This window comes from Anthonomus grandis, chromosome 12 (assembly GCF_022605725.1).
Source record: "Anthonomus grandis grandis chromosome 12, icAntGran1.3, whole genome shotgun sequence".
Classification (NCBI taxonomy): Eukaryota; Metazoa; Arthropoda; class Insecta; order Coleoptera; family Curculionidae; genus Anthonomus; species Anthonomus grandis.
This window is the reverse complement of record NC_065557.1, coordinates 28,200,788-28,224,387: the sequence shown is the minus strand read 5'-3', so window position 1 is coordinate 28,224,387 and position 23,600 is coordinate 28,200,788. Positions and strand designations below refer to the sequence as shown.

Below are 23,600 nucleotides of genomic sequence, written 5' to 3'. Positions count from 1 at the left end.
TATTAATAATAAATATTTATCATGTAAATATCTTTTGACGACGTCACTAGTAAAGATTAGTTGTGTCCATAAAATCAGCAATGCGATCGAGCGGCGTTGCGATGTGGTTGCAATTAAATGTTTACTTCTTGATAGAGTATCTTATTTACGAAAATAAATTATATATTATGAAAAAAAATGAGAGTTGAGTAGAATTGGTTTGCGCCTGTCAAACTAAGTGACAAATTTTTATAATATTATATAGTGTGTTTTTTTGCCATTCCCACATAGGCATTTATCATGTTGCAAGCAAAGGACCCATAGTTCCATGGTATTGCTAATTTTAGCCTTTCAATGTTCTAAGTTTTTAACACAAAAAAATAATTTTAAAGCAGACAGATCATGCAGTTATCATAATAAGAACAAATATGTTGGTAGGGTTCGAGCTGATCTCACAACAGGATACATACGTAAAAATTAAGACCCTTTAATATCTATCAAATCAAAAGACATTACCATTAAAACCTTAATAGAAAAATTCGATTAAATTCAAGATCGTTGTAACCTATCTTCCTAAATATTAAGATAAGCTTTAAAAACTTACATTAGCAATGTACTTTTCCATGTTCTCTTCTATAAAAAGTCGAAGGCCGTATTACTTGTATACCAGGTAATACAATAGAAATTTTGACTTTTTATTTAATAATTCTACAACTTACTTAGAAACGAAAAACACACACATACACAACATTTCATTTGTTGAAATCTTATTATTAGAAGAAAAAATAAAATGGATTGGTGTAACTAACCATCATTTTTAAACAGTTTTTAAAATTCAAGCTTATGGCACTTCTTAGCCAAAAAATAAATATTGTTAAAAATATAAAAAGTAAAAAATAAAAGCATCATATTATTGACAAAAATAAATGAAGTATAAAGATACTATTATAAAAGAATCCTATACACTATAGACATTTCTTATCAAATTTGATTAGGCAGACTAATTACTCTTAAGACTTGATTTAAATCAGACTTTCAAAAACAGAGCATCAATAAATAATAAATCCTTTTACTTTTTTCTTTTTAAATTTCTTTTAATCATTTCTTAAAAAATCGCACAAAAAAATCTATTTATTATGTTTATAAAATTAAAAAAACTTGCTCAACAAATTTATATAAAAGAAGATATTGATCACTTAACTAATTTATATTTTAATATATTAATTAGTAATATTAGATGCTACAAATATATCAGTTTTAAAATTCGATTGACTCAAGTTAAGGTTGTGTCACACAGGTAGCTTAGCTTTTATATATATATTGCTTAATATAGATGCTGTAGACTTCCTCTATAACCGAAATCATTACATATCTTATTACACAAATATGGTATCTCCTGTTCGTGGTCCTTTATGAACTTTTTCAAATGTCTTCTTTTTTTTGGTTTTCTGGTTGCCTTTTCTTGGAGAAGACAAGCAGAAATACAATCGTTAAGTATAATTGTTTACTTCTACTTGAATGAGAAAAAATCAAGCTCTTGCCAAAAAATATATTGATTCCAACATTATTACTCAGCACAATCTATTTTGTTTATTTAGTTTTTTTTAATAGTTTTACTGCCTAACTAAACTGCTTTGGTCATTTAATTGGTTGCAATGCTCATCGCTTGAATAAACTTTGGCTTGCTATCGGACATAGATCCCAGGTGCGCCTGTATGGTATGAGTATGTCTAATAGTATCAATTAATATTGAAGCATTTAGTTCCGCGCAATTTTTTTAAGTGTTTTTTATGTATAATGTTCTTTGATCTATAATATTAATTATTTAAAATTGCATATACTATTGGGCATTATATAAATGAAGTTAGCTGCATTTTATTTGCAATTGCTTCTTCTTTACTGATAACACTCTACCGCAGATGGATTTTTAAGCAATAAATCACTGTTTACTTAGTAATAATCTTGCTATATTAACAAATTAATAGATTTATTTTTTAAACTGAGCGCAGAGTAGATGATAAATAACCCCTGTAATAAACCAAGATTGTACTACTTTAGATTTAGCAAATGGTTTCCATTAAATTGAGATAGGTTCACATGACATCATTAAGACTGCATTTTCCACAAAGTCAAGATACTTTGAATTTTGTCGGTTGCTTTTTAGTTTGAAGAATGCATCTTTAGCTTTCCAAAGAGTAATATCTTACCCATACAATTATAAGAACTTGGTATACCGGGTGGTCCGTCGCTGAGCGGCACATAGGAAATGCCATGTAAATTTTGAGTCAATTATTGGCTTTCCTGTACATTTTACAGAAAAAATTTAAGATAATTTTTTTAAAAAGACCAATCTGGCAAACTCTCGTGCAAAGTTTAAAAAAATATTTAATAAGCGAATCTTGAATTATTCAATTAAATGTAATTGCAAAATTACCAAATTTTCGGTTCAGGTAAAACCAGACACCAGCCACCAGCAAACAATTTGTTATAAGGCTTTGTCAAATCTAACGTACAGCCGACAATACAAGAAATGTTTATGGTTGATGTAGTATCTGAAAACATTACAGATACTGCTCTAAAACTGTTTCCCGCATAATGCCGCTTAATAATGGCTATTTTTTCGTCGATTGAATAATTCATACTTGTTTTCAAATATCGACTGTCACTGATTTATTGACACTTTTCCTTACGTCAGTGACAATATTCATTTTACTGGTGCCCGTTTGGTCTTACCTGAACCGAAAATTTGATCATTTTAATTGAATAATTAAAGATTCGCTTAATAAAATTTTTTTAAACTTTGCTCGAGGGCTTGCCAGATTGCTCTCTTCAAAAAGTTATTATACATTTTTTATCAAAAGTTATCATACAGGGAAGCCAATAATTGACCGCCTTAAAATTTACATGGGATTTCCTATGTTGCGCTCGGCGACGCACCACCAGGTATATGGATAATATTCGTAATACCTTAGCATCACCACATTTTTGCAGTAACCCTGAAGCGATGGTATAAAAATAAAAGGTAACATCAATAATAGTAAACCTAATCAAATTTTTCTCTGGACATTTATTTAGCGCTCTTGTATTCACAAACGAAGAATATAAATACCTTAAACTTTTTTTTACTTAGAACCCTACAATCAAGTTGCGCTTTCTTATCTTAGTTTTTTGTAAGCTATTGTTTAATAATAACTTAAAATTTAACTAAAGCTTAAATTAAACAAAAATCTGGCTTAAAAATGGCAAGCAAATAACGCCCTTTTTTAATAAAGGTATTGAGGAGAAACTTTGGTACAAAGCAAAACTATTTAATTAAATGTTCAAGATGCTTTCCTTGCACTTTCTGACAATACGCAAGTTTGAAATAAAATTTGTCATTAACTTTTCGAATTATTTCTTGTATAATTTGGTCAGTTTAATTTATTATGCGTTGTTTTAAGTCCTCGATATTTTCAGTTTTAGTGACAAATACTGTATTTTTAAATGACCCCAAAAAAAATAGTCTAAAGGGGAGAGATATAGGGACCTAAACGATATTCAAACGTTAGAGGCGAAGCGTCAAAACACGTCATCCGCACGTGATATTTAAAGGGACGCCTCAGACAGTTGACGTAGCCAGGGTCGAAATCAGCCCATAAATATGAATTTTTAATTTTTTTTTGAAATAATATTTAAAAATTGATTTTATATTATTTTAGTATTGAATTTAGATATTATATTCTATTAGTTTTTTATTAATTTTAGCGTTTTTATAGATTAAAAGTAAATATTGATGGATTAATGAGGATGATTCAACAAACATCGACGGACCGTCCATTTCTTCATGGTAATCCCCAGTTTTTTTTTATTGAAATACCCAAAGACCACCAAGAATAAATCCATCTTCACTGCCGATGTGACAAATAATCAGCCTCTGTCCTTTTCCTAAAAACATATTACTTTTTTTGCTCATATAATTTATTTATGGAATTTTCATAATAAAAAAAAAACTTTTTTTAAGGTAAATAGGTACCATGAACTTGTCTCTGTACTTTATAGTTTTTTTTAAAGGTATTTCAAGTTATATCTTTTAAATGTTATAGGAATTGTTGATTAGGTCATTTAAAAACAAAAATAGCAAAAAATAATAAATTCTTCTGAATGAATCATAAATCGGAAAAATAATTGTTCAGTTAAAAAGTTTTTTTTTTAAATAAATGCACCCTCTAAGGTCAAATGAAACATTACTTTATATTCCGTGGACCACATACAAGTAATGTAAGTATATATTGTTAAATAATTTCTTATCATTATACTTAAATGTAAAAAAAAAAAATACAAAAGGTTTTTTACCTGAAGGATTTTTTAAGCCTGTAGACAGACCTTCAAGAAAGGCTTGGCGAGAAGAGGTTACTGCAGTATCTGTCCACACTTTGGATTTGGTATGTCCCGCATTCAACCACGTTTCATCCAAAAAATAAATTTTGCGATTTTCCCTTCTATACGCTTTTATTTTTGTCAAATACTCCCTTCTCCAACATTTAATATCGTCCCGGTCCATTAGAAAACTATTTCTTTTCCTTTTTGCATATTTAAAATTTAATTTTTTTAAAATTTTAAAAAACGTTGTCCTTTTAAAATCAGGTAAATCATTGTCCTCATTTACCACCCTTAAAACTTTTTCCACAGTCGGTAGTTCATTTCGGAAGAAAAAACCATGGACTTTTCTTCTGATTATATTTTTCTCCATATCCGACAACTTTTCAAATATGGTGGTGGTTTTACCTGGTTTTCTTGGCTCTGAAACTACGCCGGCTTTTTTGTATTCTGCCACTATATGCTGCACACTTCTGCTTCCAACCTCCGTTCTCTCAGCCACTTTGTTATAAATGTCACACAAAACCACTGCTGGATTATCTATTGTTTCCCTTTTAAAAACATTTAAAATAAGTTGTTTGGTGTCCGCACTGAAGTGGCCCTTTTTCAGTCTCTTCTCTGGCGGTCCCAATGTCCCCAACTCTGCTTCAGACTCCGTACTGGACATTTTAAATGTTCAACATAATTTTTTTAATCAAAAAATAATGAATATAAATTTATTAACAATACTTAAACACCACACGCAAGAACGATTCAAAAGACCGACCACGGCAATAAGATACACAAGGACGAAAATGTGAAATAATATAAACGACGAACGTCAATAAAATTCGTTATCGATATCGACGATATCTGCGCGCTGCTACCCGGAAAAATGCATCCGCCACGAATCCGCCGCAGCGTACAATAAGATAGAGAAGGACATCGAAATAAGCGCGTGGTGCGTGTTGCAGCAAATATACGGGATGTTGCCGCAGGGCCAGTGCGGCCCTGATTTAAAGAGCCAATATCGAGGACCCAGCAGTTGGCCGTCTCGTGGGCAACTTGACCAATAGCAATGGAGCATTTGTGCCTGTCAGCGCATATCACGCAGTGATCGTTGTTTTGACGCCTCGCCTCTAACGTTTGACTTTAGTTTAGATGGCCATTCTATGGCACCTCCCTGTCTATCCATCTAAAGGTTTTCAAGTATTTCTCGGAAAGTTACGTTTATATTACGGAAATCAGGTTTCCCTCAATAAAGTACGGGCCAATTATGTGGATTTCAAATATAGCAGCCCACACATTTTGGGGATACTGGGTACGCACTTCCCGCATTCAATATTGATTTTCATCGAACCAGTGCCTGTAATTTTTGGCGGTTTAGAATGCCATGAAGCATAAACGTAGCTTTATCCGAAAACACAATGTTATTTAGTAAGTTCTGATCTTGGTCTAGTTCTGCCATAATTGTTTTAGAAAATTCGACCCTCTAATTCGGTTCCAAAAGGTCTTGCAAGTAAAGTTTATGGGTCGGAATTTATTTTCTCTTAAAATTATTTTAATCGATGTCTTAGGCATGCCAATTTCTTGAACGGGTTTTCGCAATAAACTTGAGGATTTTCAACGAAACATTGTACAAGTTCTAAACTTCTTTTATCATTTGTGGAGGATTTTGGCCAACCAAATCTAGTCCTTTATTTAATGGTGCCAGTTGCCGCGAACCTCTTTACTATTTTCTGAGCAGTTGATAAAGTAGTTTGATTTCGATTTGAAAATAAAGCAATAAATCAATTAGCGACCTTTTCGTATGGTATAACACGATCTTTATGTTCTCTTAACATTATTAATGTAATTTTTTTTCATTCCTTTAAGCGATTTCAGATATTATTGAACTTAGCGAAGACGTCAAATCTATTAATCAAAGTCAAAGTGTCCCACCTGCCACCTGTGACACAAAAAAGTACTGACCATTAAATAATTTATATTTTAAAGCTTGGAAATTTGTTTAAAAATGTTCATTTTTAATTGTTAATATTTCAAACACAGTTCAAAATTGATATAGGATGTTATACATGAAATGTCCTTGAATGATTCAATGAATTGTCTGAATTCTATGAATTTATTGTAGAATCCAAAAAAAATAAAAATAAAATAAGAGAATTGAGGTCCGAGCATTTTTCAACGAGGTAATTCATTTACATATAAAAGGTATTTTTTCAGACTAGTTGGACACACTGTATATAACTTATTTATAAATAACTTTTACTTTGAAATATTTGCCATTTATATTACCATCCTATTTTTTGTTTTACATATTGACCCAGCGCTCGAATAAAACTTATGTACCATCATCGTGCCGAAAAAAAACTTGGACATTAAAATTTAGGTAGGGAATTGTCTCCTAGTCTATTATAGTAAATCGTATTTCTTGGGTATGGTATGAATATTTACGCATTAAAAATTTTGGGAGTCTTAATAATTACATATTTAAATAATAATATTGATACAAAACATTTTTATTTTTTGATATTTATTTTTATTTGGAACGCATTTTATAAATAAACCAAAAGTAACTAATTTTTTTTTTTGATAATGTGGAATAAAAAATTATTAATACTTAGTAAGCGCACCGTCGTTATCAATTACAGCTTGCAAGCATCGTAGTATACTTAAAATTAAGTTTATGGTAAATTCTTCGGTTATTTGGTCCCATGCGTCATCTATTTTTAGGCGTAATTCATTCTGATTTCTAGGCCTAAATTTTACTTTATACATTTGTCGACCGGAACCTGGATTTCTTACAATAGCTCCATATTCTGCAATTTTTGCCTTAGCTAAGGAAACAGTATTTTTACTAATGCCCAATTCTTCTGCGATTCTTCTTCCATTCATCAAACGAGTGTGTATTATTGCTTTTTGTTAATGAGATAATGCAGGTATTTTAAAAGAACGATTTTGTTGACGCGGCTGTCACAAAATTAAATTAACTTTGACATTATGGTAATTCTGCAGTTTAGCGGCTTTTGTCAAAACTAACGAAAAATGGTCGGGTTTTTTGCAAAGTTGGTAGATTTCGATATGTATTTTTCACTAAGAGTGGCGGAAAGCCAAATTTTATCACGAAGAGGGTGTTATCACGCACTAAATCACTCACTATAGCACGCGATTAATCATTAGAATAACCTTGTATACCATTAGTTTTGTCAACAAATAGGTGACAATTGAGTTGATGTTAGGTGTGGTGTTGCCAGTTTTGTTGCGTTTTGTCACTCTGCAGCTGAAGCCTTGTCTCCAGTCTGGCTTTCTCTAAAGTGGAGAATTCACTCTGTATTTTTTATGTCTCTCTCATTCATTATTATAATATATAAAAAATGATGAATGAAACTAGTGTATAATCATAACATTATACACTAGTTTCATTACATATCACTTAAAATGTCAATTACATGTAATAAACACAAATTTGTTTAAATTGAAAATTTATTTTTAGGAGTATATCATTTTTAAAATTTCTTTTTTTTAAGTTCTATCAAAATTTACATATTCGCGGCGAATTATATCGTATCAATCCGCCACTTTTAATTTTTTTTGGGTAAAATTAGGCCATTTAAAAAAAATTGTAAAAATATGCAAAATTTTATGAGCGGTGCTTGAGCAATTTAAGAACCAACCCAACCCAACCAACCCAACCCAACCCAACCAACCCATCCCATCCCCTCTCATTCCATCAACATCCAATGGGGAGCTTACGCTTCCCGTGTTGATGAACTCTTGGGTGTCCCTCTGAACCTCCCAAAGCTCCCCGTTGGGAGGTTCGTTAGGGGATGGGATGGGTTGGGTTGGGTTGGGTTGGGTGAAAATACCCCAAATTTGACAAAAGCCGCTAAACTGCGGAATCATATTATTTTTAATTCGGACCAAAATCTAAAAATTACCAAAATAATAATACATTATGGGTGTCTTCGGTATGTTTGTTGCACGAAAATAAGAGATTTAGTTACAAGAAAATGTAAAAACAGTTTTTGTGAATTTATTTTACGCATAATACCTAACATTTCATGTGACTAAAAAATATAGAGTAAATTCGCCACTTTAGAGAAGGCACTCATAAGTCAGCCACACTGGGGACCAGGCTGAAGCTGCAGAGTGACAAAACGCAGTAGACGACAGAACTGGCAACACCACACCAAACCTCAACTCAGTTGTCACCTATTTGTTGTCAAAACTAATCGAATACAGGGTTATTCTAATGACGTTATTCTATTCATGTCCCATAGTGAGTGATTTAGTGCGTGATAACACCCTCTTCGTGATAAAATTTGGCTTTCCGCCACTCTTAGATGCGGTAGATTTGGATATATGAAAAATATATATCCAAATCCACCCATTTTGCAAAAAACCCGACCATTTTTCGTTAGTTTTAACAAAAGCCGCTAAACTGCAGAATCAAAATATATTATTCTAATAGACCAAGAGATTTGGCAGATTTTGCTGTCCCAGTTCTTTTTCGGCACGATAGTACATTGGTTGGGTTGTGTTGGGTTGTAAAAGGTATTTTTCCAGACTATTTGGACACACTGTAAATAACCTATTTATAAATAACTTTTATTTTAAAATATTTGCTATTTATATTAACATCTTATTTTCTGTTTTACAGATTGACCCAGCGCTCGAATAAAACTTACATTGGTTAGATACAAATGGAAATTATAAATAATAATCCAGGGAACCAGAATTATGTGAAGTTGACAGAATAAGGAGTTATACGTATAAAAACAATGCGCTTACCATTTCGGTTTATTTTTATTTTTATTTTAATTATTTTCGTTGTAAACGGAGTTTCAGTTACAAAAAATACGAAACACGAGAAAGTCCAAGGTAAGTTTTTAAATATTTTAATATAATTAGCTTACCATAAATAATTTAAGGTACAACAGGTATAAGTTAACAAGAAGTTAATTAAAGAAAATTAAGTTTAACTAAAGACAACGGATGGTGTGTCCTAATTTTCTGCCCGTATTTAATGGACTAGAACAACTCTGGCAAACTTAATGGAATTCTAGGATAAATATACTTTGCTAACATAATTTTTAGATCTATATATTTTAATTTTTATATAAAGATTAAGCAGAGAATTTTATTTATAAAATTATTTATTTCCATGCAAAATTGAAAACAAATATTGGTTCTACCACAAAATATCACTTACAAATATTTGTCTAGTAGCCTTCGGTTTTAAGTTGCAAAATAAAGCATACTTGGTAGATGTAAAGCACACTTTGTTTATTAGAGATTGCTGGTTACTGGCACTGACATATTGTATTGGAAGAAAACAAATGGTTTTATTTTCGGTCATCGAGTTTTATGAAACGATTATAAGACGACCAATACTATCAAGAAGAAAACACGGATATTTTTTAATTAAAAACTATTTCACTAAAATAAAGTTGACAGATGGCTTATAGATATAGATAATAGAGTATTTTTTAATGCAAATTTAAATTAAATATAAAATTTCACCCTCACTACGTATTATATATGATGTACCGAAATTTCCTAATTAAAAGCTTGTATGAACTTAAGTCAATACCTTTGTGATGACATCTGTAGGGGAGAGGTAGGAACACTGAGACGCAAAACTTTTAATATTAATACCTTTTTTATTAAATGCTATTTTAAGCATTAATTTTACCTCTGCATTTGGCATATAAATAAGAACTGAAAAACGATATTGTTTTTTGACGAAAACTAAAGGTAACATCTCAAAAAAATTAAAACTAAAAAATACCAGATGTCTCACTGTACCTATCCATGTTGGAACACTGAGATGCAACACTTATTATCATTTTAGGTTAAGACTATCAAAGTTTATCTCAAATTTTATTTGAGATAGGACTTTGCCCATATAGCATGGTTTTTGCTTAAAGTTAAATTCAACAAGCACATATTCCCCGATATTAGGACAGCGATCAAGATATTTGGTACTAATTGGGGGCTCGGGATCTTTACCAATATAATCTTTTCCTCCGCTAGAATCCTGTAATTCCATTTCATTTTCATCTTGTTCATCAGAATCGCTATCTAATACGCGCTTTTTTACTTTTTTTCTTTTGGTGTTTTTCCTCTAGATTTAATTAGTTCCATTTTCTCCGGGGTATCGGTAGCAATCGTCTTTCCTTTGCGTTTTTTGTTGCTCTCGCCTGATTTTCTTGGCGGAGTTTTAGGATAACCTTTGAAAACACTTGGGCTAACAAAAGTTTTCGTGGCGGTATCACTGTTACTTGGACCTGCATTTTCTACAACTGGAGGTTCATCTGTATTTTCAGGAGTAGCTTCATCTGTAATAAGCGGCCTATCCGTCACAGAACTCGACAAAAAATCTTCTTCTGTAAAAATATGCCGATCGAATGGAAATATTCCGGGTTTACGAAAAGCACTTGTGATGTAATGGGCGTCACGGCTCGTGGTTATGCTATGCCCACACACGCAGCTACGTTATAAATTGTAAATGTCTGACCGGGATGGTTCATCATCCATGCCGCGAAAAAAAAAGTTTGAAATGGTTTTAGTAAGCCTACGTACAATGGCTGTAACTTATTAGTGCAGTGCGGCGGTATAGTTAGGATCGTGACACCATTATTTTTACAGAAATCAATTGTTTCAATCGATAAATGACTTTGATTAATGAAATGTTTAACAACCTGCACAAAGCACTCCGTATTCATCCAACCTGTTTTCGAAGCCAGACCTAAAGTTCCGTTGGGCGCCCCATTTATCATAGAGTCTTTAAAGTGCACTCTCGGGAATACCATAGCAGGAGGAATAGCTGATCTCGATGCTCCAACAATGCAACAGATTGTAACGAGCGTCCTACGTTCGGCACTTGTGGTCTTACTAACCTGTCGTATACCCCTTTGTGCAAACACTTTTTGGGACTTTTAAACGGTAACGGTTCCTGTCTCATCTAAATTATAGATACAACTACCATCTCCAAACACCGGAAAACGCTTTAAAACAGTTTCAAGTATTGTGAAAAAAATGTCAACGTTAAATCTATTGAAACTGGTTGTCCTTGAAAGACTACAACCTTCTAGGGTCCGAAGAGACAATTCGGAATGACGCTTCTAAAATCCTTTTATCCAGTCAAGTGAAGCACTTTTTGATGCATGCCAGTTTGCTGGAACGACTATATTATTATAAACTGCAGCTTCATATGACAATCTTCGGGTATCGTCTCTTGACAGACCATAAAACATTTTGGAACAGTTGATTATATATTCGCTCAAGGCGTTCTCCTGTTCGACAGTAAATATTTGTTTCATCTTGTAATTAGGACATAAATGAATGTTTTCGTCTTGGTGAATTTTTTTTTACATATCTATGGACCGTTTGGAAAGATTGTCATTTCATTTGTGCAGCTTGACGTATAGAAGTGCCTCCTTGAACTAATTCGATAGCCTGCCTTATCTGGTCTTCAGAGAATCGGCCTTTTTGTCGATTGGTTTTGTTTTTTCGTGGCATTTTCTATCTGTAAGAGAAGATATTTTGCAAAGGACCTGTAAATATAATCACTTATTTTAATGTAATTGTTTTGTAAAATGGTTTCCCTTTTACATAAAATAATTTACCTTGTTTAAAAAAGTTTGGTTTCCGCAAAAACACCAGTCACGTGGATACGGTAAAATTACTCCGACGCGCTTTCTTCGACTGATCAGCGATAACTGAAAATGTTCTTGTTGAATCTTAACCGTTTCTTGTTTGCTTTGATTTAAGGTGACCATAGGTGTGTTCTTTTAGTTTGACCGGAAAATATCGAACGTACGAAGCTCTACAGAGTTTATCTCAATGTTTCGACCATCTCACTGTACCTACCTCCCCCCTATGTGGGAAAGTATTTTTGTAAAAGAAATCTAAAAAATGTTACTAACCTATTACTGGTTAAATTACGAGACAGTTTTACCACTAACCAAAACTCTTTATTTTTAATCTCGACACATGTTTTGCTAATGATGTAAGCCTCTTCCGGGGAAGATTAAAACTTAACTAAAACTTCTTACAGATCTCCTTATATACGAATGATCTAACTAATAGAGCGGAAAAAGCAATAAAGCATGGTGAAATAAATCACTTAAGCACTAAACTATATAATTGACTATAAGGAATTGGACCTTTATCTCTGTTAAGAATTTCTTATAGTCAATTATACAGGGTGGTCCATTTAACTTGAGACATCGCAATATCTCGAAAATTAAACATGTATTTAGAAAATGTTTGATATGAACTTTGAATGGTTTACAGGGGGCGATAAAATGATTGTCATTGGTTTGATCTTGAGTGGACGCCTTCAAGGTCGAATGAAGGTCAACTTCACTTATTCGCATAGAAACCTCTATTTTTTTTAATAGTATCTGATTTAGCGTTAAAAAATAAGTAACTTTCATCTGACACTTTTTTACATGCGACCTCTCCTTTTCAACATATTAATTCTTGATTCTTTTATGAATTTTTTCCTTGACAATGACATTTGCCCTGAAAACAAAAAATGTCAGAAAATTATTTCAATAAATGTTCATAAAGTGTTGACCTTCCACCTCTATACATTTTTCGACTCGCCTTCTAAACGATCGATGAACAGAGTGTAGCATCTGTGGAGTTATCTGCCCGCAAACCTCCGTGATTCGTAGCTTCATATTTTCGGAAGTCGTTGGTGTATCGCGATATACGATCTCCTTCAAATAACTCCATAGAAAAAAATCTAAGGGCGTCAAATCAGGTGACCGTGGCGGCCAGTGGACTGCTCCACCGCGACCTATCCAACGTCCATTGAAGTCACGATCCCACACTTGGCGCGCAACGTGTGAATAATGTGCAGGACAACCATCATGCTGGTACCACATATTTAGTCTCACTTCAAAACACACATCTTCCAAAAATACTGATAGAATCTCCAGCAAAAAATTACGGTATTCTTGGCCTGTAAGGACACCCTCAGTAAAATAAGGTCCTATGACTTTATCATTGATGATGCCACACCAGACATCCACAGACCATGGCCGCTGATATTCTATCGGTCGAAACCACCTGGGATTTTCAACTACTCAATAATGCATGTTAACTACACCATAGTTTGTAAATGAAGCTTCATCGGTGAATAAGACGCGCAGAAAGAAATTGTTATTTTCATGCAACTGATTTTGGGCCCATTCACAAAACAACACTCGATTTTAGAAATCATTCCCGTGAAGCTCTTGATGTCACGACAAGTGATACTGATGAAACTTGTGGCTTTTTAAAACTCTCAGAACACTTGTTTTGGCGATTCTAAAAGCAGAAGAAATTGATCGTGAGCTGACTCCAGGATTATGGGTTAACTGCAGTTAAGACGGCAATTTCATTATTTTGACTGGTAATGCTTCTCTTTCGTGATCGATTTATCGTTCTCACACTTCCATCTTCTATAAAGTGGTTCACTACACGATAAAATAATGCTCGCGATGAAAGTCGCCGTTGAGGATATCGCATGGTATACAGTTCAATGGCTCTATTAATATTCCGTTCAGATTGACCATAGAGGACCATTTCAACTTTTTCATTTATTGTTAGGCATTCCATAGTCACTCAACAAAATAGTCAAATACTTGATAACTGAACGAATACTGTGAACCAAAATAAGCTCTAATTTACTTTATTTATCAGTATTTGTTTACAATCGCCTGAAATACCTGGGATAAACACGTGAGATCTGTTCACTATATAAAATTTTCGCATCATAACAACTTGCATCATTGATCAACAATACCTTGTCACAACAATATTGAAGAATTGCTGAACCAAAGCTATTCCTGTTTTTAATGTCATTGTCAAGGAAAAAATTCGTAAAAGAATCAAGAATTATTATCTTGAAAAGGAAAGATCGCATGTTAAAAGTTGTCAGATGAAAGTTACTTATTTTTTAACGCTAAATCAGATACTATTAAAAAAATAGAGGTTTCTATGCAAAAAAGTGAAGTTGACCTTCATTTGACCTTGAAGACGTCCACTCAAGGTCAAACCAATGACGTCATTTTATGGCCCCCTGAAAACCATTCAAACTTCACAAAAACATTTTCTAAATACACGTTTAGTTTTCGAGATATTGCGATGTCCCAAGTTAAATGGACCATCCTGTATAGTTTAGTTAGTGTTTAGGATTTATTTATATTTATATTTTTATTTATACATAAAGAGATCTGTAAGTAGTTTTAGTTGAGTTTCATTCTTCTCCCGAAGATGCTTAAATCGTTAGCGAAACACGTTTCGAGATTAAAAATAAAGAGTTGTCGTTAGTGGTAAAACTGTCTCGTAATTTGAGCATCACACCAAAGGTTCCAACTATAGGACAAATTTTACTAGTTAGTATTGATTATCTTGCTCTTACTTTAAATGATTAAAAAAATAAACGACTGTTTTCTAAATACATTTATGTCGCATACCAAAACTAAAATTATTGCATAAAGCGGATGAAAATATACAATATTAAAATAATTAATATCATTTAATGCCTTAAATAAAATAATATATTGATTTTCATACTTTTAAGCCTAAGGACTATTTAGATGCATCATATAACACTTTATAGTCCTTTGTAACATTATAAAATCAGTAAAGTCTCACAAAAAGGTCTAGTTTAGGTAAAATCCTTTTTTGATTCTATGATTGGAAAAAATTTAAATTCACCAATGAGAGTCTAATACTAAAAGAAAACTTCGCTAATACACGTATTAAAAAAATTAGTTTAAATGACGTTTATAGATTGCCATTTAAGAGGACAACCTGCCACTACATAAAATGTCCTCAACAGGCGTGCGTAGACACCATGACGCGTGTCAACACTACCAAAGCAGAGATATTTTTATGAAACGCAGTTCAACTAAAATCAAAATTTTTAATGAAAACTTAAGACCGATGTCATGCCTACCGTCCATGAGAGCTTTTAAAGCATATCATATTACCTTTAAGAACTCTGAAACCTTGAAAAGCTTAACTTACTTCTTGATGAAATTTAAGTTTTTATTATTCTGACGAGGATGTATTTAAATTCTGAGGCTTGCTAAAAATAATCTAGCTAGCCTAGGTTTGGAATCTTGAATCGATCTTGCTAGCTCAGAAATTTTTAAAATAGCATTCTTTCGTAGGGTTATTTATTACATGTCTAAGAATCCTAAACAATAAAAATTCTTAAAACGTTGATATAAGTTAGCTTAACATAATTTTCAATTATTTTATTTTCATTAGCCCACCAAGCAACTTAAATAAATTTTTAGTAATTATTAATTATTATTTTTACAGAACTTTTACGTTTCATTAGTTTTTTCATCTATTTTGGTAAATTTTATCCAAACATAAACAAAATTATTGCTTAGTTATTGATTTTTTATTATATTATATGCATTAACTATTCGTAGTTTAGTTTTTGCATCAGAATATAAAGCGTCGTTTTATAACTTTTTTATTACTAGAAATCGAAATTGGAATTTTGTTCTAAAGATTAAAAATTTAATCGAATTTTGTTTTAAAGATTAAAAATTTAATCATTCGGAAAAATCGTTAAATTTCAGTAATTTTAATCTTGCAGAAAGCTATTTTATATGGCATTTAAGCCCGTTCCTATTCACAGTAAAAGTTTTTACGTTGGGCGCAAAATAAATCAGAGCTGCTTTGTATCTGTCGGTGTGGAAAATGCGAGGACAGCATTTGCGGTTGCACCCTCCCACATATTTAATGGCAGTTAAACCTAAACAGGTTAAGCAAGTTAATCCATATAAGCAGACTATGATATGCTAAGGTCTTTTTTTATTTTAAAATGTGCGCAATTTATAATATACATAATGATAGCTTATCTTCATGCTTAAATTTATTTTGTTTGTTAAGTCAACATGTTATTTATGACGTTAAATTTACATAGTCATATAAGCTAAGCTGTACACACAAACTTGTTTATTCAGACATGAGTTATTTGAAAAAACTAAAACAATTTTTAGCCCCTGAACTGGATAATTTAAAAATTCTAAAGAAAAACTTAGAATAATCGAAGTCATACTTGAAATATAGAATTAAATCATGTAGTTGTCATATCGTGGTGCTACAAAGAAAAGTAATAATACCATTTATTTCTCGACAAAACATCTCTAAGCAAAATTATCTGCATTTTTAATAAGATAAGATGACAAAAATAACAGGTTTTTAAAACAATAGCCTTTTTAGTTCTTTTTAAAATTATTTTCATTTCACGTTTCCCTGGATTAATTATGTATACTTCTAAATAGGCAAATGAAACAAAAAATTGTCGTAGGTTGGCTATCAATTAGCTAAAATTTTATTACAACATGTTATAAATTTAGGAGAAAATATAGAATATTATTTTATTTATAAAATATATATATAGATATATATTTTATAAACTTTCTTCGGCCAAGAACAAGATTTCAGATTTGTGCAACGCGAACAAAGACTTGCTTTTTAATGAATTTCCAGGAACAGCACTCTAGCCGACTGAATATCTGTATTTTTGGCCTACAATGTCTTAGCGATAAAACCCCTTCTAAATATCAACATTTTACATATATCACATTTTTAACAGCTTCGAATTCACTCAGTTGGTTGTATAAAATATTTAAACTAAAAATCGTTAGTGTTATAAAATCGGAGGTACTGGAGATTATATTAAAAGAGGACTTGGCTAAAATAAGACAAATGATGACAATAGAGTTTAAAACAGTATTGAATAGGTTTTCTAAATGAAATGTGTGGTGTTTACATGGCAATATTTAAATAGGAAATCGGGGTGTGGTGCGCCGTATAAGAAATGAGGATAATAAGAACCGATGATAAAAACTTCAACAATAAGGTAATTTGAAGGTTCAACCATGTGCATACCTTTTATACAAAAGACCTTATTGCCGCTGTTGGGTGGGATAAGCATTAACTTTTCCATTGCAATTTAGTAAGTAGCCACCAAAAAATAAATCAATTAGAATAAAAAAAATACAAGGTTTTAATTAAAATGAATATACGTTAAATCTTGACAAAACGCTTACTTTAACTGGCGTTTACACAAACCCAAAAGCATTTGATATGTAGGTTTGTTATGTAAATATTTATTTTTTTGATTGTCATATATTCAGAACTGGAACTTTAGTTTATTTGAACTCAAATGTGCCCCAAGACTTTACCTTTGCTGTCACGCTAGGTACTCCGTAAAAAATTAATCCAAGTTAAGATACGAGGACGTTAAGTTTTGGTAAGCTTTTTGTAAAAATAGGTTTATCATGTAAGACTATTTACCCAAAAACTAATACGTATTAAAACCGATGTGTTGCTTGTTTGAAACATTCCATTTCGCGGCGAGGATGGCAGTGCTAATTGGTGCGATTGAACCGTATGAACCCAGTTATGTTGGGTTTACCTTCGAAAGTTACATGGAGAAAATAAAGAATTTATTTATTATCGATGAACTCCGAGATAATCATAAGATAAGTAATTTTTAACATTAATTGGTGGACAGACTTACGACATCTTAAAGATTTTGGTAGCTTACTCTCCATCCAGATTAGTTTTTGGCTAAACGTTTTAAATCTTATAAATTGTAACAATTTGAAAATGAGTCTGTATCTAATTTCGTACGGCTAAGAAATGCATCACAACATTGCAATTTTAATAAATTTTTATGTGACTAGTTTTCATAAGCAGGCTCTTAATGCTGCTAAGTCAAAACTATTGGTTTTTGGGATTTCTGTGTGGAATGATTTGAGTTTGAATGTCTCCATCCAGGGAGTTAATCTGCAGCCGACTAGCTGCGAAAAAAACTTAGGTATATTTATCGATAATAAAATTAATTTTGAATATAATGTTTCTAATATTTTACAAAAATCTTACTATAAACTAAAAGTCTTGTATATGTATAAAGATATTTTATCAACTAAAATTAAGTTAAAGTTAACTTACTCTCGGAAATTAACTTTTAGTTATAATGTGGAATGCTAAGCTAAAATCCTAGATTAGCATCCTGAAGTCAACATCAAAAATAGCAATAAAGTTCACACAAATGTCTAGAATCTAAAATTACATTAGCATATAACAACTTCATGAAACAATACTCAAAAGTCATTATGCTGCTATTCAAAAGCCAAGTAGGTTGTTAAGTCTAATATTTAAAAAAAAATTAGAAAACGGAATCTCGGTAATTTACAAAATAAATAAGATTTTTAAATAAACTAATTTTCTTTTAAGAAATAGAAAAACTAATTTTATTACTTTATTATTTTCGGCTCGATGATTTTTATGGTTAATAGCTTAAATTGAACTTTCTTGAGTATACTTACACTGAAAATACATATTTTAAGTTGAAATATTTGAAATTTTGTTGGCACCTGGTAACTTAATTAAGAGGTAAGGGCTAATTAATTAATTTTGTTAAGTCTTGCTTACGCGAGTAAAAAAAGTGCTATTCATATTTATTTCTTGAACAAATACTCCTCTAACATCACCATAACATATAACATACACTTATAACATATTTCTAAATGTAGAACTTAGCATCGAATAAATTATAAACTCAATCTGTAATTTTTATTATTATAATTAACTCCGCTTTTAATCTAGGAAACATTAGTTGAAAAATAAACTAGAAATCTTAAAGACTAATATATGTCTAGGGTGAAATATATTCAAAACAAATACTATGCCCAAGGTTCAAAGTAAACGGCTTAGTACACACAAAAAAAAATAGTATCTAATTGAACCTACAAGTTTTAGGTTGAAACTATCATAGGCATGAATATCAGCAAAGATATTATATTTACAGATTAAATGTAACTTTGTCTTACTTTTTATCTTTAATCTTATATTCTGTAATATTATGTTGATAATTTGATTTTTTCATACTGATATACCATCTATTTAAAGTTAATAATATTCTTTGCCATCGGATTTATTATAATTAAATGTTTCAGACTATTAATATTATAAGCCTTGTTTGAGAATAGTCCTTATCATTAAATTAGTTTAAGATATATTAAAAATGAAACCAGCAAGTTATAAATACTGTAAGAGTATATAGTTAAAATATTTATTAGTTGATATTGAATTAATTGTATATTAGTATTAAGCTTCATTTATTATAGAATTAAAGTAATATTATTGTAAACTTTTCTTGATACTTTGTTACTATTAAATTAAAGATAAAAAACAATAGAAATAATACTACAATATCATTAAATTATTGATACTATTTTTTATTAATTATTTAGTTTTATTTTTATTTGAATTATAAAATTAACTATATAACATCAATATTTATCGCAGCAGCAAAATTAAATTTCATTTAATTTTACTGCGTTTTACCATTCGGTGATTGAACTAATAAAACTTTATCCAAATAAGTATATTAAATCTAGATTGCACTAACAGAAGATAACTTTTAAAAGAAATTTTTTAAAACGTTCTTTTCAAAAGGAATCACTTACCTACATCGAAACAAAAAATATCCGTGGAAGTAAAAAAGTGAGTTTTGTAAAAAAAACATTTTCATAGATGTACTTTATATTTCAAAATCATATAAAAGAGCTACAAATTTTGCAAACAAAGTATAGCGGAAATAAATATAACAAAAAACATAACATTATATTTGTGTTATATACTTGTATATGCATACCTACATACATATTTAGGTAATATTAATTTATTGACAAGGTCATAAAACAAAAACTTATTTTCTTAAAACAGACAATACTATTTATTGCCTTTGGCTGTTGCTTCAACAAATCGAATCCAGGGAGTGCAAAGAATTTATGGCAGATTTGTATTTAACATTAAAAAATACTCAAATTACGAGACAGTTTTATTACTAACCAATCCCGAAGATGCTAACATCGTTAGCGAAACACGTGTCGAGAGTAAAAATAAAGAGTTTTGGTTAATGGTAAAACTGTCTCGTAGTTTAATTAAAAAATATCTGGTTTGGTTTAGACTGCCTTGTTTTTTTTTATACATATTAATAGTTTTAATTTCTATTTATAATTTTTGGTATGGACGTATTTTATAAAATTTTTTAAAACCTAAATAAATTTTATAACACTATTTTATACAGGATATGAGAAACGTAGTATACAGGGTGGGCCACTGAAAACTTTCCACCCCAGCTTTTTTTTATGTATTTTATAAAAAATTTAAAACTTTCGCACCCGTGCATTTTTGATTCTAGGGAGACAAATTAATTTATTATTTCCAACCCTTAACTTCATAACCTATCCTAACTATTCTACTCGGGGGTGACACTCAACCCTAAAATCTTAAATGGGAAAAGGGGTCAAGTAGCGCCTTATTTTAGAGGTCTTTTTATTCTGATTATATTCTCCGAGTTTAAAATTGCTGCTATTTTTTTCCCTAATATGACAGCTTGTCAAAATTTCCGTATTAACAGTGTTGTATAAAACACCCAAGTTTTGAAGAAGACCTCCGTAAAAAAATTAAAAAAAATTACATATATTCTAGGAATTTAGTTAGTTAACAAAAAAAATAGCAGCACTTATAAACTATATGAATATAATCAGAATAAAAAGGCCATTAAAATAAACTGCTATACCCGACCCCTATTCCGATTTAAGTTTTTAACTGTCACCCCTGCATAAGGAATGAAGTTAAAAGATTAAAAATAATAAAATATTTCATCCCCCTGTAGAGACAAAAAGCTCTTGCAAATCAAACGATAAATAATCTGTCGATGGCAATGAAATCACGGTGTCTTGAACATTTTCAGTATTATGTACACTAGTTTCAGAATCACTTTGAAAAAGCGTCACAGTACTTGCTACTGATGTACTTGAAGAAGTTAAGAAGCTGACATCGTAACTAGGACTCTGTATACCTTGGCTTTGCTCCTGAAATTATACAAGGTGTTTGGAAAATTGGTAGAAAATTTGAAATAGGAGATGTCACTTTGAATCATTAAAGGCATATTTTTATGCCTTTAATGCTTTGTTACAGAGATACAGGGTGTTAAAGTTATAAATAATGTTAATTTAAAAGTCTCGTATATTTTGGAAAGGAATTAATTAAAAAAGTATTAAACAAGTATTAAAATTATTCATACCGACACATATTTTTTTATTTGTTCACGTATTTTTATACGTGCGCCGACAGATGGAACTAGTTCCTTTAAATAATCATTGTCCAGTAGATGCAGGACCTCTACAGTAATATAATTTTCTGCAAAAAATAATGTTCTAAAATTGCGTATTTAATTGTAGAACCTCGAAATTACCTTTTTTGAGATAATATAATACAGTTAAAAATACAAAAATTTGATGATTTTTGAATTTGTTTTTTTTTTAATGTTTCTTTTCTTAATATACTATGTTGAAAGAACTCGTCCATTATCTCAAAGAGACCTACGTAACTAGAGAAAAAAAGTGAAAACTCTAAGTCTCGGTCTGAAAATATCTTTTTATATCTATTAATCAGGTAACATGTTTCGCTAACAAAGCATCATCAGACCTTATAGCTAGATGACCTGCCAAGTACTCTTAATAGATATAAAAAGATATTTTGAGACCGAGACTTAGAGTTTTAATTTTTTTCTCTTATGTAATGTATATACCCCTACATATTAGTAAACTTATCTTTAAAAACTTACCTTAGAAGGATTTTATGATAATCTCGGAACACCCCCAATTTTTCAGCAGACTTTCCATAACAAAATTTTACTGTGGTCGCACAAAATATAATAAGACATGCAATTCTTGCATACTTATTACTCTTCAATACCTATGACTTTTAGGATTAAAATGATTTTAGTATAGTAATAGTTAGAAGAAAATCATCTTTATTAAGTTAATAATTGTAAATATTAAATTAAACGAATATTGTAGTCAATTTAAAAATTGATTTGCTTCATTGGATAATAGTTTTTATAACAAAAATATGTACAAAATAATAACATTTTAGTTTAAAAACAATGCTAAATAGTTTCATCCTAACTATAATTTACTGATAATAAAAGTATATTAAACAGGATACTAGATTTTTTTGTGTGTAGATATAAAGTGTTAAAGCTTAATCTCCTATTATGAATTTAAATTAGCACATCAGAGTTATTCTCTTGATAATAGTGTAAGTTTTTATTATCACCAATCGAGATTCATAAGTGTTTTCTTTTTATTATTCTTCTACTAAATTCTTAAGGCAGCTTTTGTTAGGTAAAACTCGCCAAAAAACGCCAATTTAGTTTTTAACTGTAGCATATAAATATTTGCCTTAAGAAAGGGTTTATGTAGTGCTTCTAATAAAACCCTAAGGGCGAAGTAATGCAAATCTCTGAATAACTTGAAGTTTTCGAGAAAGCAATAGAGCCTCAATGCACGATTTACAAACTCATTTAGAAAAGGGTCTGTAAATATTCTTATCACAAAAGAGGGCTGAGTTAGGTAAATTACCAACCAGGCGATTTATTTACTTTTAGTGGAGAAAATAATCTTATGTAAAGTGTGAAAAGAAAAAGATGCCATTGAGGTGATGTATTACAATTTCCTTTTACTCCTAAGTTAAGTAGTTTTGTGGTTAACCAGCTATCATCAATCTCTTAGGATCTGCACGAGCCTCTGTGTAATTTGGATAATTGAGCATAGAATATCAAGCAAAAAGTTTTGTTTGCCTCGTGCTTCTACCGATATTAAGTTAGACATTGTTAGATGATTATCCACTTTGAATATTTAAGAAAAGTTGTTAATTTGTCTTTTGAAAGATAAGAATAATAATATTTAAAAGAAATTATCACTAGAATATTTATAATATTAAAAATAGGCATATTTTTAATTATTAATAATTACTTATTACCAAATGATAAACTATAATAAATAATATGATTAATAAATTAAAAAAATAAAATTAAATATATCAGTTTGTCAGTATATGGCAAAATTTTATTATAAGAATACATAGGAAAAATTATTGAACATAAATTTTTTAATAATTTATAGATTCAATTTTAAAAATCCAAACATTCAACCTTTATTTATTAAAAATTGTTTGCCCTGGTTTTTAATTAATTCATAATTATTAACATTCTTATATCAAAAACTTAAAAAGAGGTTAAATAGAGAGCGACAATCACTCCTTTTTTTAAAAGAAATAGTTACCTTTTGGAAAATTTCTTATTTTTCAAAAAAAGGCAAATTTTTTACGAGAATAAATAATAAGGTAATAAGGTTATTTAAATAAGTTATTTAGTAGATACTTATCAAGAACTC

General features: G+C 30.7%; 1 protein-coding gene across 2 annotated transcripts in view; it reads left to right on the top strand.

The window, feature by feature from the left end:
* Positions 1–23,600, top strand: part of LOC126743431 (alkaline phosphatase-like) — a 653,262-nt gene that overhangs the window by 137,668 nt on the left and 491,994 nt on the right. The window contains exons 1-2 of one of the 2 annotated variants that reach the window (XM_050450532.1): positions 8,637–8,868; positions 8,975–9,195. In XM_050450532.1, the coding sequence (XP_050306489.1) occupies positions 9,096–9,195 (100 nt within the window). In that variant the 5' untranslated portion in view covers positions 8,637–8,868; positions 8,975–9,095. Of the gene's footprint in view, positions 1–8,636; positions 8,869–8,974; positions 9,196–23,600 lie in introns of those variants that run through there. The other variant, XM_050450531.1, reaches the window with a different exon arrangement.